This window comes from Ambystoma mexicanum, chromosome 2p, assembly GCF_040938575.1.
Source record: "Ambystoma mexicanum isolate Mex_15411 chromosome 2p, UKY_AmexF1_1, whole genome shotgun sequence".
Taxonomy (NCBI): Eukaryota; Metazoa; Chordata; class Amphibia; order Caudata; family Ambystomatidae; genus Ambystoma; species Ambystoma mexicanum.
The window spans coordinates 1,371,828,760-1,371,845,952 of record NC_090923.1 but is presented as its reverse complement, the minus strand read 5'-3'; the positions used below and the strand labels follow the sequence as shown (position 1 = coordinate 1,371,845,952).

General features: G+C 46.4%; 1 protein-coding gene across 4 annotated transcripts in view; it reads right to left on the bottom strand.

Annotated features, from left to right (window-relative positions):
* MAP2K3 (mitogen-activated protein kinase kinase 3) overlaps positions 1 to 17,193 on the bottom strand; it is a 371,386-nt gene that overhangs the window by 163,798 nt on the left and 190,395 nt on the right. The window contains exon 1 of one of the 4 annotated variants that reach the window (XM_069645768.1): positions 15,622 to 15,931. The exons of 2 other annotated variants lie outside the window; for them this stretch is intronic. In XM_069645768.1, the coding sequence (XP_069501869.1) occupies positions 15,622 to 15,637 (16 nt within the window). In that variant the 5' untranslated portion in view covers positions 15,638 to 15,931. Of the gene's footprint in view, positions 1 to 15,621; positions 15,932 to 17,193 lie in introns of those variants that run through there. One more of the 4 variants, XM_069645766.1, reaches the window with a different exon arrangement.

Below are 17,193 nucleotides of genomic sequence, written 5' to 3'. Positions count from 1 at the left end.
GGTGGAGCCAGAGGACGGTAGAATACCAAAGGGATAGTTAGTAGACATTTGAAAAGAAGCAGCTCCCCCTGGGGTCCTGTACTCGGGGTGCAAAATTTGCACTCGCCACTATCCATTGGCTAGTGATATTTGACTCTTGGCAAGTAAGAAATTATGTGCTGTTTGTATGTATAGAATTGTGGTGGAGAGTGGCTTTTTTTATGGCTGGCTAGTAGAATGCCATTTCAGCTTTTGGCTCCTGCTGTACTCATAACAAAGATACTGTGACAAGCCACCTCCACATGCACGTTCGTTGACCGATCCTTAGAAAGTGACCCCACTTCAACCCGAGAGAAATCCCCTCCAGGAATGTATGACGGGCAAAACGAGGGCAATTGGATAATGGAGCCTTTGCGTGGAGCCCATAAAGATGCAGAGGGCGGCCACATGCAACCCCGCCCCCATACCTTACTCTCACCATTTCATATTGCCTCCCCCAAACCATACACCTACATTTGCAGGATAAATGTGATTGAAAACGTGCAGTAAAACCAACTGCAGTGAGGATTTCTTGGTAAAAATATTGGATACCATCAACACATGCTTGAACGTTTTTGTTTGGAGGAAATTTCCTCCACACAAAAACAGGTGGTTTTGTGAATTTGATATCAGAAACTCAATTTTGGAAGAGGATCAGGGAATACAACATGCTCTCCCACTACCGCCAAACTCGCTATGAAACCCTCAGAGGGCTTTCCTTCAGGTTTCTGCCATTAGGCCTCTTCAGATACCATCACGCTACAAAACCGATCGACACCACGTAACACAACTCCAGAACAGTGCAAGCAGAGGCACTTAAAATAAGACCGGCATGTTTTTATAGGCTTTTAAATAGCTACAAAATGTTGCCATTAGGTCAAATATTTGCCCATTTATTTTGGTCAATCGGTCAACAGTTGCCACTCATTTTGGCCCAAAGTCGAGGCGGCCCTCCTTGGGAACGGGAACTAAAAGAAAAGATTGTATTACTAGTAGTGAAATCCAAGTCGTTTTATGGAGTAATGTCAGTGTTCAAAATTGAGTGAAGCGAGGGGCGATTTAGCTCCCGCTTCTAGCCTAGGAGATCGTGCTTAGCTTGAAGAAGTACCTGGAGCTACTTTTGGCTTCCCAGGCCAATTGATTCCTTGCAAACATGCCCATGTGACATTGGCTTAGAGTATTTGAAAAAGCAAATAAAGAAGAAGGATGAGTACACATTTCCGCAGAATGAACTGTACATAATGGACAAAGGGAAAGCGCGCATCTCATGTGGAAGCTCGAGTGGCTTTGCGCTGGGTGCTCGCTCCTGGTTCCCCAGCGCCGCTCCTGCCTACTGGGCGATGCCCGACACCCATTACATTACATTATTTATATAGTACACTGTCGACCCTTGGGCATAAAGACGCAGACACCAAGACGGACAAGGTGAAAAACATAACATTAGCATCTTCCAGGAAGATCTCTCCACATTGGCTTCTAGCTTCTTGCATATTTGTTTCTGCCCCTGCTCATCGAACCTTAATTTCGAACCCTGAATGAAGTTAATTTAAATTCAGATGCAATAAATTGCATTAATTTAAAGCAATGCAGACAGGGAATTATTAGCTATACTGGCAATATTAAACAGTTGTAGAAAATATACCAGCTAGTTATATATTATTATTCTTCTGCTCTGTCTGATGAACGTCGCTATACAATAAAATGCTGCCGAGTGTTAGTGCTAATGCCTGAAAAGCCATATAGTGCTTAAAATCGACATTAAATATTCAGGGATGCGACATCAAGTAAGGGGTCACTGGTCCATTTCATGATGGCACTAGAATAATATTGGATATGAATTGAAAAACGTGCAAGCTGTACATTTTGCCACCAAGTCCAGCTATCAAGGTAACATGGCCTTATGCGCCCATGACCCTCGTGCCAGTGAGAATTCAGCCCAGCAGCTAAAAGAACCCAGCGAAGGCCGATAAGTGATGGTAACCCAACTTTTTCCTGCCCATTATGCTTTTAGAGGCACATAGCAAGTGTTTAATGGGGCAATTTTAACAGACAGCAGCCTTCTACAACTGCCCAGGTTACCAAGAAGAACAAGCCTTGGCAAACAGTTTGGACTTTTATGTAGGCATTGAACAGGCGTTTGCCATGCAGTGGCAGAAAGGCAACAGCTGGGAAATGGTGATAATACCTGGGCACAAGTACCTGGGAAATGCCTATATACAAGTCAAAATGGATGGCTTTGCCAATGATTGTGCTAACAGGCCTTCAGTGCAAGGAAAATACGCAAGGAGAGACGCATTACTTAAGACACACTTGGTAAATACACGTAGTAAATATATATTTTATTATACCAGCATTGTATTTACAACTGGCGCCACACAAATGTCGACCAACTAAAAACATTTCTGCACAGTGTGACCAGTATTTCGGAACTGAAGCCACCAACAGCGCATCAAAGCTCTCTTGCACTTTTCCCTCTCAATCCCACTTACTAACCCAGCTCAACCCTATTTCTTTTCAGATCGGCATGGGCACCTGAAGACCATGAAAATGGCAGCGGCGCACGGTATAAATCACAACAACATCACATAACTGCAATAAAGCCATGAGAGCACAGGATAATGCTTATAAATAACACTAGCAGGCACTATACAGCACAAAGTTTGACGTTATTGCTGGAAAGTTTTTTTCCAAGCATTTTCCGACCCACCAAAACTTTGCTAGTGTTGTGCTATGCAGATAATAATTCTCCAACCACAGGGCTGTCAGACTATACTGCATGGGTGAGCCGTAATAAGAGAGAAACTGACAAAGAGTAGTATGCAGCCTTCAGAACGGTCCTTCTTGGGTTCAAGAAGCCATGTATAAAAGACAATTTTCTGGAACAAAAGGCTGAATTTGTGCCAATTTGCCTTCCCACTATGCTTTGCTCCTGTTTCTGAACTGGAGGTGAACTTCCACTGATGGCTAACGGGTGACACTGTGGCATGTGTAACTTGGCTCAAATGGCATATTGTACTTTCAAATCTAAATGGAGCTACCTAAAAGAGATCCCAGGAGAATTTTAGTGGCAGGGGAAGGTCGTGGGTGGGGATGGCGCTAGGGAACAGAATGGCATTAGGCATTCAAAGAGTGGGCAACTAGATAAACCTCACAAACCGTGTCCCTCCTCACTTCCCATCTTCATCCTATTTGTACTCCAATGCAATAGTTTCTACTTCTAGGTGGCGCTAGGTGCCACCCAGCAGCCAAAACTAAAAATGTAATAGCTGCTTATGTTCCTTGGGGTATACCACAACAAACCATGCTAGGTCATCTGTGGCATCCCTACTGTGATGACTGCACAGTCACAAAAACAAACAAACAAAAAAAAAGAGCACTCTGTTAAGCGATGAGACTTCCTGGAAACGTCCAGAATTCAGTCCATCCTTTACCCAGAATTCAGTGCATCCCTTACAAATCATGTGGTTATAATGTTAACTAGATGCCTAAATGTGAAAATGAAAAACATGAGGCTGTCGTGCTGAGGCCCTTGCTAAACAAAGGACCTACACCTGGTCTTGACGACAAAGATGACCGGGAGGAGAAGAATTGACCACCCATGTGCCCCAGCGGTGGGTGGGCCCCAGGCATTCCAGACAGAGCGCATGGGGTCCAGGGCCAGGAACGAGCGATAGCAGTATGCGCATCTCGTGAAGGCCCCTGCAGCCGACATGTGCTGGGGGAGGCAAGGCACCGAAAGGAGGTGAAGATTAAAAAACAAATAACAGGGAGCACACGGGAAGCAGAAAAAGTTCCTGCACGTAGCTGCTAGGTCCGACACCATCCGTACGGGAAAAGGGACTGGGGTGAGGCATTGGAGAGCGAGGTATCAGGGGAGTTCCCACACCCATGGCCACGGCCCAGCGCACTCTACTAAATCTAATGGGGATGCTCAACTTTTCTTTGCCAAAGGTTCCAGTAACGTCCCCATGTTGGAGGACACCTCACAAGGATGGAGAAAAGGGAACGGAAGGTTTGAGTATCCGACGTGAGAAATTATTACAGTGTCTGCCAATCTTACAATTGAGAGCCAGGGACTACTTGGAGGAGTAGGTGCTTGTGAGAGCAGTGATGGAAGATGGAAGTAAATGGACAAAGGAAGGAAGAATACAAGAGGATGGGTCAAATTAGCATTGATTTGTGGGCTTGTGGCCTAGGCCTAGGTTTACTTTCTTCTGGGCTTGCTATTTTAGGGTCACAAGAGTGACTCCATTTAATCTTGGCACCAAATGGGGTTTCATTTGAAAATCCCGGTTTCCTGGTATGGTCATTGAATTTAATCCAACATTAAAAAAATGACAAGTTCCCGAATGCAATGATTTGTCAAATAAAAGACCAAGGGCCTCATCACGAGTCTGGCGGTAACCTTTAAATCCGGCGGTAGCGCTGTTACCGCCGGTCTTAAGGGTCTGCCAAATCAGGGCTTTGGCGGATTTCTCCCCAGCTCTGAGCTGGGGGGAAATCCACCAAAAATTTGCGCTCATACCGCCGGCGGGAAATCCGTCGGCGGTATGAGCGTGAAATTTCCCCATTGATCCCAATGGGGAATGGGGCATTCCCGAATTGGCTCAATGGAGAATGGGGATTTCCAAATGCGCCAAACCCGTGATCCAGCGCTAATAGCGCCGGTGGGTTTGGCGGCAGGGCAGATAGCGCCAGCGCTATTAGCGCCGGCGTTACAGCCCAACTTGTGATGAGGCCCCTAGACTGGTGAGAGTACCTGGCAACCTATGCGCTTTACTGGGAGACAAAAAAACAATTGTCTGGGTAAGCTTTAGGCAAAGGGGCCAGGAGTTGAAAAAACACAAGGTAGCTGACAGCTGAGGAGGGTTTGAGGGGGTGCTGCTCTAGGGGATAACCGCCTTTTCTTGGCGTGTATGTGATTCACTGCGAAAAGCGAGCATGTCCAAACGTAGAAAACGAGCACTAACAAAGGCAACAGTTTTGGATTGCGTACAGAAACATTTTACAAGTAGTGTATGTTCAAGTTACCATCATTTCCCAGGTTTTACAATGGTATGTTCACAGAATACCTACATTGCGAGTGTCATATTTGCACACACACATATAAAAGGTACGCTCATCATTGCCATGGAGTCCCACAAATTGCCAGCTCTGGACATCAAACAGCAACTCGCACAATTTACGATGTATTTCAATAAGTTGGCTTTGTACTTGCATCATATAATAGGAAGACAGAACTTCACGTAGCCGGATTGCTTCCACGTGCTGTAATATTACACACTCTTGCTATGTGCAAGATATTGGCCTCTTATACTCTGATACTCTTACAGTAGGCCAGGTATTGCAGTTACATGCTCATGCACTCGCACCATTTTGAAAAGTATTTTTTGCAAGAGATTTGTTTAATCAATAGCCTACCTACTTCTTGTATTGGTAAAGCACTTGTGGCCGGGGCATCTAAGCGCTAGCTCAAAGTGTAATGATTACACAGACAACGGAAAAGACCATTACCTAAACAGGAACGTTTTGACTCTTTATAAGAAGGAAGGAAATAGGTCTTTCCATATAGCGCTTTGAAGCAGATTCAAGGGACTCTTTGGTGCTAGCCACGTACCTAACATTACTTATTGCACACTGGAACTGCACCCTTTCTGCCCACAATCTAATCCCTTCCTCATCTTCTTCATCTTTCTTGCTGTCTTCCCTTGGATCGGTAGGAACAGTCTCGAAGTGGCGTGTCCACCAACTGAAGAGAGTGATGGCTACTTCCAAATTGAGAACAAACATTTTGGAAAAATAGATTATGCAACAGCAATAGACACGTTTGCAACAGCAACATCTAGGAAAGAGACCCTTTTGATATTTAACAAACATGGGATAATGAAAATGAATTACTGTTTGTAATATTGCTGCCACTTATTATTTTTATTGACGAGTCAATAAAATGTTATTTAAATTGAAATGATTTAAATGATGTAGTGGAGGGAGTGGCGTGCCGGGTTTAAGATGGGGTCTGCAACCTACAGCTCTCCAGATGTTTTGGACTACAACTCCCAGGTATACTCACCATTCACCCTTCTGGCTAGAACTGATGGGCTATGTAGGCATGGCCCTAAAGAGAGATGCTGGGGGTGCAGGGGCCGGGGACGACCCTGGGCAGGGATGCCTATCCCCAAGTTATCATGCATCTCAGCGGTTATATGCAAAAACCCATCAACGCACACTTCACTATGCCCACTTTTCCTCACGCACATTACAGGGGGGTGGGGGGGAGGGGTCATCGCTTAATTTCTCCACTTTTATTAGCACCTCACGATTCCCCTCCATTAGCACGGAAAACGTGAACAGGGCCGCGGCAGGGTGCTCCTTGGCTGCATAAGGATAAAGACCGCAGGCAGCTCCCATCATGCCCTTCAGCTGTGCTTTGCACACACCAAGATCCCGGTTCAGCTTCCTACAGCTCCCTTGCTGGTTTGAGGGATAGGATTATTGGCGCCATTGCTGCCTGTGCCCCTCGCCCCCAAAGCCTTGGCTAGCATTGAAGTAGAAGTGTGCAATGGAGGGTGTAGTGCTGGAGGCCCTGGCTGTTGCACACAGCTACATTCGGATCTGTTCAATTGGCCTTATAAAGCATTCCGTGTTCATGGTACTACATTCTGCTTGTACATTTACTATGGCACAACGTGTGTTCCATTCTTACATTTCCTCAGAGAATAACTTGATCAAATAAAAGTTGAAATCCATATTTATACGTTTGAATCCCACCATGGTTAAGAAGATAGCTCACTGAGTTTCGCCCTTGTGGCAGAGGTCTGGGTAAACGTGCCACAAGGGAACCAATCTTGGCAAGACCAACTCAGTCGTTTCTCTCTGCATATAAACAGGGTGCAAGATTTGCGCTCGCCACTAGCCACTGGCTGGTGACATTTGGCTCCTGGCGAGAAAGAAATAGTGTTATGTGTGTAAATAAAGAATTGAGACGACAAGTGACTTTTTTTTAATGACTGGCTAGTTGCTTGCAAATTGATTTTTTTGCACCCTGATATAACACTGTGGACAGTTACTCTTACAGTGAAGCAAAACAACGTAACTGCAAAGACAGCACTAGTTCTAAAACGAACATGACATCATTATGGTGCAGGTCCATTTCCCATCCCTAGTGAGCATCGTGAGTGAGTCAGAGCATGAGTGAGTGAGTGAGTCAGAGCATGAGTGAGTGAGCCGGGAGAGGTTGGTAGGACAATGAAAACCAATCTCCCGAGTCTCGTACCCTGGCTTTGTCATCGGGCACTACTGTTATCCTGGACACATCATCTTAATTGAACAATGAAACGATTCATTTTCTCACCTTCTGGTGGCATTCTTGAACCCCTTGCCTTCTCTTCCCTTTCATACGGGCCCTTTGAAAAGACGGGTCCTTGACAAAAGAAAGCTGCTGGCTCAACGGCAGAAACAAAGGCCTCTGATGAGCTTATTTATTTATTTATTTATTGTTTGACTTGATTTAACTATTTCTAGTTTTTACAAGTTTATTAGAACCAAACGCCTTGCTTTTTGTCTATAATTTCAAATGTTCGTCTTCACCTCATGAATAGCAATCTTTAAGGGCGAGTGTGCATCTGTGTGACACAAGAGAACTATAGGTAGGAGAACGAAGTGCACATTTTCTTTTGTTTGGTGTATTTAAACCATCAAAATTGACAACTGTACCTTGTTGTATTACAAGAACTGGAAATCAATGTGACTGTATATGGAGCTTCAATCCACAGTTCCACCACTTAACCGATGTGTGTGGTTCTGGGCAACACATTTAATCTCAGTATCTAACCTGTCAAAATGTCCAGTCCCTGAATATTTGCAAATTGTCAGTGACAAAGAGTTATTTCTCAGGGTAAAGCACTAAAAAATCTGACTCATTGCTTAACTGGCTAAAGTATTTAGTCATATATTATTTTAGTGACCGCAAATTTAATGCACAGCACAAAGCCCTTTGTTTCTTGGCTCACTCATGGCGATATCACTTGAAAAGCATGGCCCTCTTCTAATCGCGGTCTATGTTCGGATACTGGTAACATCTAAGCTGTATCCATGGACAATGTATGCGAGGACCTTCCTCGTTGCTTCAAATCTGCCTCTTATACCCAGGCTTGAGAAGGTGTACATTCTGCAGGCTGCTAGTCTGGGATACATGCATCTTTTGCATATAGCTACTGATCGGTGTCCTGCATGTATTCTACAGGTGGATACATGCTGTGTGACTAAGTGAACTTGAAGGCACTACACCTTCCTATGCTGGAACAGAAATATCCTCACCGTGGACTCCCAATGCTGCCCTTAAAATGGCACATGTTTTATTATTCCCAATCTAGCACAATTAAAATGGAGTTAGGGGGTCTTATGGGATATCCCACGCTTAATAGGACCGCTGCCAGGGGCAGATATTAATCTATGAGCTGTGGTTGGAATGTGGGGTACAGAGATTCTCAAATGTGCCTGGGCCCCAAAAACCATTAAGATGGCCTTGTGCAGACAGGGATTGCTGTTGCTTCTGGTCTCTGTACAGTTGCCTCCGTACAGGCCGCGTATTTTGTGTCACCAAGCTACTGTGTAGGTGTCACTTAATTCATGGCCACCAGGCGAGTAAGGGCAAAAGGAGGGGAGGGTGACGCTGTGTTCGACCCTTCTTGTCACAACATATTCTATGCTGACTAGAACCAGAAAATGGTGGACAAAGAGAGGGAACAACTCTGCAAACCTGGACCCAATCCCCTGTTCCGATGTACAATCTTTCATCTAATCCTTGGTCGAGTGGTCACGTACAAAACCTAGTTTTCTTTTATTTGCAGTCATGATTAACCAAATGTAGGTTCATCAATGCATACACCGAAATGAAGAGTTCCTTTGTCTACTGTTGGTGGTGCTGGGCTAGTGGCAAAAATAGTAAGGGGGTCTCAAATAGTTTGCCCCATGCATCGAAAACTTGCAGCAGCCCTGGATGTAGCCCAAGTTGTCCAAAACATCTGGAGAGCCTATGGTTGTAGTTCAAAGTATTGGAGCAACGTGCAGAGGAAGGAGGGTGTATTCTGTCGTGGTGTTTCGCTCTGCTCGCGATATGATCGAGAAATTACCCTGGTACAGCTGTGACTTTATCTGGCAGCTCATGTGGCGTCATCAACAGGGTTTAGCGTGGACTGGCACAGTAGCCGGGATTGGGTCGATACTTAACAGAGCCGCTGTCATCTGCGATGCCAGAGCAGAGGCAGGTATGGGTCGAGTCCCAGAAGGAACCAGAAACATTCTCTGGCCTCAGCGTCGCCGGGCCTGCGTCCGCTTTTCCGCCCACGGTGGCCATCTACAAACAGCTCAAGGAGATGGAGTGCCGGATGAAGCAGCCACTTCCGTTTTCTCTTGCGGTCTACTGAAGCAGGGGCCGGAACTGCAAGACATCCCCCTCACGAGAGCCCCGGGCCCACGGCGGTCTTGGGACAGGAGAGCCTCAACTCTGAAGTCAACAATGAACTAGAGCAGTGAAGAACACTCAAATGTAGTCCGCCTCTGGCAGGAGCCAGTTCTGTATTTGCAGCTTCAGCGACGGGTTCACACGAGGACAGCTTTACTGCAGACTTATTCTGCACGCCAATTCCTTTTTCAACTTTTGCGGGAGGCATGGAATTTACTAAAGTCATTTCCGGCGTAATCGGTTTAAAACGCTAACAAAGGCTAAAGGCGGCACACTTTGAGAAACCTCTGCGATTGCCCATTCTGCCTATTTTGGCCCACGATAATGAGGGCGTGCCTCTATCCTGCCAACTGCATGTTTGAAGCACACACACTGTTATGTTAATATGCATTTATAGTGAGCGAAATCGCCACCACCGCAGGGTTCGGAATTGAGGGGAGCTGGGAGCTATTTAGCTCCTGCTTTTGGCTCCTCCAGCCAACTGGTGCCTTCCAAACATGTAAATGTGACATTAACTTTGATTATTTGAGAACGTTAATAAACAAGAAATAGAACACATCTAATAAACATTTAAACACAATGGTTCAAAAAAACTAGACAAGTTAAAGCTCTGCTAGCTTCCGATTGCCCTGCAGTAGCTCCTGCCAACTGGGTGATGCCCGACACTAAATAGCTGGTTTTAACTCTTCGATTCTCAATTTTGCACCATACCACAATAGTGCCCGAGACTCCTAGCCTTCCAAGCGGAGTGGCATACTTCACCGCCACCAGGGATATATCCAGGCCCAGCCTGCCGGAGGTAAGAAAATAAGCGATGGGATGAGGATGCAGGAAATAGATGCTGCAACACAGGAAAGGTAAGCATAGTGCAGCGGGGGAAGAATGTTATTGTGATCGCCTGGGTGCATGTCAGTCCAGTTAGGTGGACCATTGTTCTCCAAAAGGGAGGAGGGGCCTATGTCTATGACGTTTTCAAGGCAGGTTTGGAGAATTGCAAGTTAGTAGACAGTGTAACTTTGACTGCATGAGGGGGTTGAGTGCGTGCTCAGGCAATCCAGGAAGTTTGAAGGCGTATTTGGCAGGTAAGACTATGTTGTAGCAAAGGTCCAACTCCAGAATGTTTATTCTATGACTGCCAACCCTGAGCCAAGAGCGGCAGTTCCATCTATGACCTACCGAGAGGCATCCAGCAGTCAATCGCCCCCACCCCAGTCCTGGTGGGATCCCCACCAGTTTTTGTTTCCATTTCCACCACTGATCAAGAGTGAAACGCAGTGAAAGCAAACCCGTCCTACGATCACCAGATTGTGTTTCTCGCAGCACACAGCTGCATAAATCCCCCACTTCTGTACTCACTATAAACACAGTGTACGGACACTAGCTACTCCTAACCACCTGCTCACTGCTTTCGCTGGAACGATAAACCGAAGCAGAGCTCTACTGAGCTCAGAAGTGCATCTGAGGCCGGGAACCGTGCATTACAGCGTGTGCAGCTCGGGCATGAGTTTTTTCATTTACCCGGCCGGATTCGGAATATGAAAGGCAATTTTTGCCGGGTCCCTAAACCAGGGAAATATAAGGCCCTGTTCCAACACTGTGACCCCCACCCTGCATGCCTTAGCGCCATGCAAATTTGAGTGTGCAGGCTAGCCTCTGTATATCCCGCACTATAATGGGGCAGAAGGAATAAAGACACACGTCATTGAAATTCCCTGAGAAATCATGGAGGCCATGATTAATTCAAAGCTTTGCATTTGTGGTGCGAGGTAGCTGTCAAAAAGAAGCTGTGCTATCCAAACCCCAGTTACATTACATTTAGTATGTGCTGCACTTTTCTCTCAATAAATATATTTCTCATTTCAATCCTTATTTTACACCTATCCTGAAGAAGGTAAACTCACAGAGCTCGCCAGCTCCCACATGTCCACGATTGTGGGGGGTGAGGGGCTAGAACAAATAAAGCCACGTGCAGCAAGCCTCAGGATGAGACAAGCAGCACCCATAACTAAAGTGGGTTTCCTCGCCTTCACCAGCCTCCTCACAAACTGACTGCAGCAGACTGCTGGAGAGCGCCAAGAGCAGCATCAAACTGCAGTCGTCATTATCAAGCCGAGGCCCTGGCAAGCCCCGCAACAACCCAGCAGTGTAGCACTTAATGGATTTCAGTTTTCTCTTGCGAATGTTCCATGGCTCACAAGTGGGGGCTCTATAAAGTATGCACTATGTAAATGAGAAATATTATGCAAAGCGCAAACAATGTCATCTATTGAACCATGCATGAGGGGGGCTTTTTTGTGCAGTTCACACTTCACCGAATCACTTCTAGGTGGTGTTTAGCAGCCAAAGAAAATGGGATCTATTTAGGGACAGTGATTTGCCCAGGATCACACAGATAGGTTTAACAGGGACGTGCATCTGCAAGGCCAGGTTTACTGGTTGCACTGTTGGCTCATGAATGCACTGTACACTTTTCTGTTGCGTTTCAGTTGACCTGGGTAAAAGCTCGCGTCACTCTGCATGCTTGCATTTTCTGGTTTCACTTTGCCCGTATGTGTGGTTTTATTTTGCCAGAATAGAACACAGCATATACTGGAATACAACCTGAGGGGACCCTAAAAGCCAGGGCTCACAGAGCACAAAACATGGGCCAAGTTGACATGTGTGTGTGTGACAACATCGTTTGCTCTTAATCAGTATTTCAAACAGAAACACATCCAACCGCTATGCATGATATGCATACAAGTGTCATTCCCTCAATAAATTAAACCTGCAGTTAGTTACGTCAAGTGGTGGTTTTCAGATTCATAAAATGGCTTACATTGCAACTTTTTTTAAAAAAAAGTTGTATTGCAACTTTCTTAAAGAAATACACTGGCGATCCCGGTTTTTTCTAGGGCTGTTCAGTAATTAGGCCCTCTGTCCCACTGTCCCCAGAGGATTCGTTTGGGGTGAGAAACTCTATCCCGGTTTAGGATTCTGCGCTCCTATCTCGAGGTGAAATCACAATGCAAGTCTACCAACAATCCGACATAACAGTTATAAACCAAATGCAAAAAATCGTTGCGAACCAGATCTCCATCCTCCCCGGGAGGGCTCGTACCAGCAAACTTTTGCTTAGCAGACACGTGACTGCTTTGGAAACGCCTGGCATTGTCGGAATGAAAAGGCAATAGGACCAGGAACTACTTTGTGTTTAACGTATTTACAGTTAGAGCCAAATATGCAGAGTTTATATCCAGAAGGTAGTTTTTGTAATGTTTTAATCTGTTCACCCTACTTTGACAGTTAATCCTCCCCCCTTGCCCCCCATCATCATCATATAGCGGATGGCCCTGCTTTATCGGCTCTCACCCGAAAATAATCATTGTGGCCGGTGAAGGGGGGCGGATTGAAAACATTTGACTCATACAAACATTTTTTTTTTTTAAACTGTAAGTTCTTTACTTGGTTTGGGCTTATTAATTACAGTTCTTTAAGTCAGATAAGTCATGGGGAAAATAGGACACCCACCAGCATCCTCTCTGGGGGCTTACATCTTTCAACTGACCACCCTGGAACACTCACTCATAAGTAAATATTCTGCGCTCTGCCATCCATCTCAACATTCCACTCTATTGCAGGCATATCTGATCATAACACATCTTCCCCCTAAAGGGACAACCAACCACAATAAATACCAGGGTGTAATCAGTGGGAAATATAAGAAAAGGGAAAACTCAAATACGTGTATAATAAAATAATTTGCTGAGCTTCCATAACCACAACTACCAAGCTAGTGATCCGAGCAAAAGCTCTCCCTTCACTGGACCATACACTAGCTAACACATAGCTACACTCTCACCAAATCAAAACAACTGTTCCATAGCTGGCCTACCATGAAACTCGACACCGGGGAACCAGCCCTCAATCCAACAACCATCCAAAACAAACCAAACTACACTCACAACCATCTTCCTCTATCCACCATCAACGAAATGTGCAAAATTACACCATTCAGGGTTCCTAACCCCACACGCAGCTTAAAGCTATAATATCAGTACCCAAAATTTTGCACACTCTCAGGCAATTTGTGCATGAAATATTTGAAAAACAAGAGTATTAAAGCTCCATTGAGTCCAATATATTTAGCTTACAAAGTCCTTAGTGGTGTTACAAACAAAAATCCATTGAGGGCTCCTAACTCCTCACGCAGCCTAAAGCCATGATAGCAGTACCCAAATTTTGCACCGTTAAGGCCAGGGATCTCTATCCCTACCATCATTAGACACCCTTAGTGTCAGTATTCTCCATGGAATTCTCCATCCCCCACAATATTTGATCACCGTGTCGGGATTCTCCATCCCCCACAATATTTCACACAGTGTCGGGATCTGCATCCCCCACAATATCTGACCTCAAAGTGTCAAGATTTCCCATGGGATTCTCATCCCCGCAATATTGGTGAGGGGTGAGACTTAGTGACTTTTTTTTTTTACAGGTAACATAACAAAGGCCTTTGTAGCTACATATATTGGACTCAATTGATGTTTTATACACTTGTTTTTCAAATATTTTATGCGCAAATTGCCCAAGTGTGTGATGTGACTCTGTGAGAGAGGGAGTGTGCAAATGGAAGGAGGGATGAGATTCCCAATACTTGATGTAAGACTCATACAAACATATCTGGAACAAACCAGACACACTTGTCAATCGCACAGAAGCTTTCAAATATCTTGTTTGACCAAAGGAGGCGCTCTTCCCTACGATGGAGGCCCGGCTCCTTGGATACATAAATATTGATGCAACAGGGCGGCCCACATCGCCACTCTCTCGTCGTCATGGACGCGACTTCTCCGACAGCAAAGTGGCAAATTTGAAATTAGCTGCTGCCAGTGACCCCCCCCCCCTCCCCCGTGCCCACTGTTATTAACAGTTAGGCGCGTTAAGTGCCATTTGTAATAATCAACCTGCATCCCCTCCACCCTCTAACTACTGAGCCTCCCCCTGGAAAGCTGGTTTCATGAACCACCGCCACCCCCTCTCCAGATACGAATGGGGACCATTGCAAGCTATCTAGCTTGGAAACGTGGCCCTTCTGCAGCCCTGCGAGAACAAAGCAACACGTATAGCTCAGCGAGTATATGCGCCTACCTCGGAAATAGGGCTTCCTAGTCCAGGATGTGGGTTCGAAACCCAACAGGGGGCTGACTCAGCCGTCCAGCCTTTCGAGGTAAACGCATTGGCAACCATTACATCGGGTAATACGTACAACACGTATTGATGCTCTTGAAGCACCAACTAAAACATGCTGCTCGTATTATGGGAGGCAGGGGTTCTGTGCAGAATCCTGCGGCTTTGCTGTGGAAACATGAATTGTTATAATATAAAATCGTTCATTCGGGGACATAAGATTAACCGAGCCCTTCCCTCACAAACATATTCCTGTAACAGCCGCCGGGCTGTGTGAGCGCTTTAAAAGTGCAAATAAAATACATGTTTTTAAAAAAGCAGCAACCTCGGATAATACTGTCACCCAATTGGCAAGAACACGCATGCTTCAGTTTCACAGCAAGGCACGGTAGCTCAGCGGCTGATGTTCTTTAGAGCGCCTTGAAACTGGAATTCCTGATCACCACCAAACATTGAACGATTCTTAAGTGAAACAATGCAGCATCGGGTTACAATAACACACATCATGTCCCAGGTGAGCAAATAGTTTCAGCCAGGACCTCCACTCCCCCCTCCCCCAAATCCATCCATCCATCCATCCATCCATCCATCCCCCTTTGTAATCTGGCATTTCAGCTCATCGGGTTCGATACCAGTGAGATAGGACTACACCTCCCAGAATGCAATAGGTTTTGTAACTGGAAGATGGAAACATGGTGTCTCAGATAACGGCGAGTCCTAAGGTGACGCCGCAGTTCTGCAAGCCGAGCTCTAGCAAATAAATGCAAGCTGTTAAAAGTTTAACGGGACACCCCGTCCTGGCTCACAGCCTATTGTGGCGGCCCCTGATCTAAAATGGAGAAAACACACATGCAAAAGCAGAATGCAAACTTAAAATGCAAGGCTGGGTGAGCTGCCCTCCTGGCGCACGGGACCCATTGGGTCTCTGCCGCAAGTGCACGCGTATTTGTCGCTCGCACCAGGAGCAGTACCTTTCCTGTTGTCCATGGTGTCCCCGGGCGGGCGCGCGCGCCTTGCAGGACAAGAAGTCAGTCCGGAAAAATCCTGTACGGGACGGCACTGGGGTTAGGAGCAATTCATGGCATCCGCCGAGCGCAGAACGAGTCCCCCCCCCCTCCCAGGCCGCTGCGGGGGGGACAGGTACAGGGTCTTAGAACCCGGGACTTCCGGGAGGCGCGCTCCTCTCGCAGGCCGCGGGCAGCGGAACACCGGCGCGCGCCTGTCACCGCTGCACTGGAGAGGCTCCCGGGAGCCGCGAGTCGCCCGCAGTAAACTTACAATGACGTCACACAGGAAGCGGGTGCCCACGCGCTGCCCGGCACCGCGGCGCTCGCGGAAGCGAGCGCGCGGAGCGCAAACGTGGATGCAACACATCCGCGCTGAGGGCAACACATCCGCGCTGAGGGCATGCGGAACCTTAACACCTATCCCCTCAGTGGAGGGCAGTTTTGCAGTGGTGCCCCGCAACGGTAGCTGCGCCCACTGAATAGTACCGCACATGCTCATTGCGGTTGCTGACCAAGTCAACGGTGATATTTTGCACCGGTCGGTTTAAATAGCAATGTAGCAATATGTATGCATTCTAGGCCCAGGACTTGCGCTAAAAGCTGATTAAACTCTGACAAGTCCACACATTAGAAACGCCTTTAATGTGTCAAGAAGGGATGCTGTACAGTTCTAGAGGGATTTTTTCTTTGCATGGGGATTGTTTTCACCACTAACAGATAAAATGGTTAGTTTTCGATATAATGGTTCGTTTTAGACATGCAAACTCTGCACAGGGCATCACCGCCAGGCGCTTCATTCAGTGCTGAAGTAGTGCATCCATAAAGGTGCCAAAAGAACGTCCCTTTAAGCATAGGCGCTAATATGGGAGGAGGAAACTGCCCCTTCTCTTGGGGAGGGGGGGGGACAGGAATCACACTTTCCACCCTGTAGTGAGGTCCACACTTTTCAGTCGCCTACTGTAATTCCCGATTGAGACTGCACGCATTGTCAGAGCTAAAGGAGAAAAAAAACAAGCACTGGCAATGGCAACCTGTTGGGATTATGTAGGCATGGGAAAGGCGCTTGCAAGGGGATGGCGTAGTCGTATTAGCGGGCCATTGTTGGTAGCAGGTGCAAAATGACGTGAGCACCTGGGCATATAGTAGCATGCCCGGCAAATGCCTAATACTTCTACACAAGCCAAAACTATTGGCTTTCCCAATGCTTGTTTTTTTTTAAGAGGACTTCAGTGAAGGACAAGCCAGGTGCTTATAAATCCAGTGGCGCAAGGCAGACCTGGTTAAGACAGTTTTATTATGCAAGCAGCCGGTTTACAGCTCCAATTAAGTCTCAGAAGAAAGCTTTGAAAAAACACTGGCAGGCACTTCGGGTGCAACGTTTCATTGTGAGGCTTGAGTAAAAGGAGCTCAAAGAGTTCCCAAGAGTAGGTGTTTTGGGCGGGGATGGGCAGGAACTGGATGGAAATGGCCATAGGAATTAGCATGGCAGTGCGAAGTCAATGGGTGGGAAATAACCAAACACCACCTGGGAGCTGT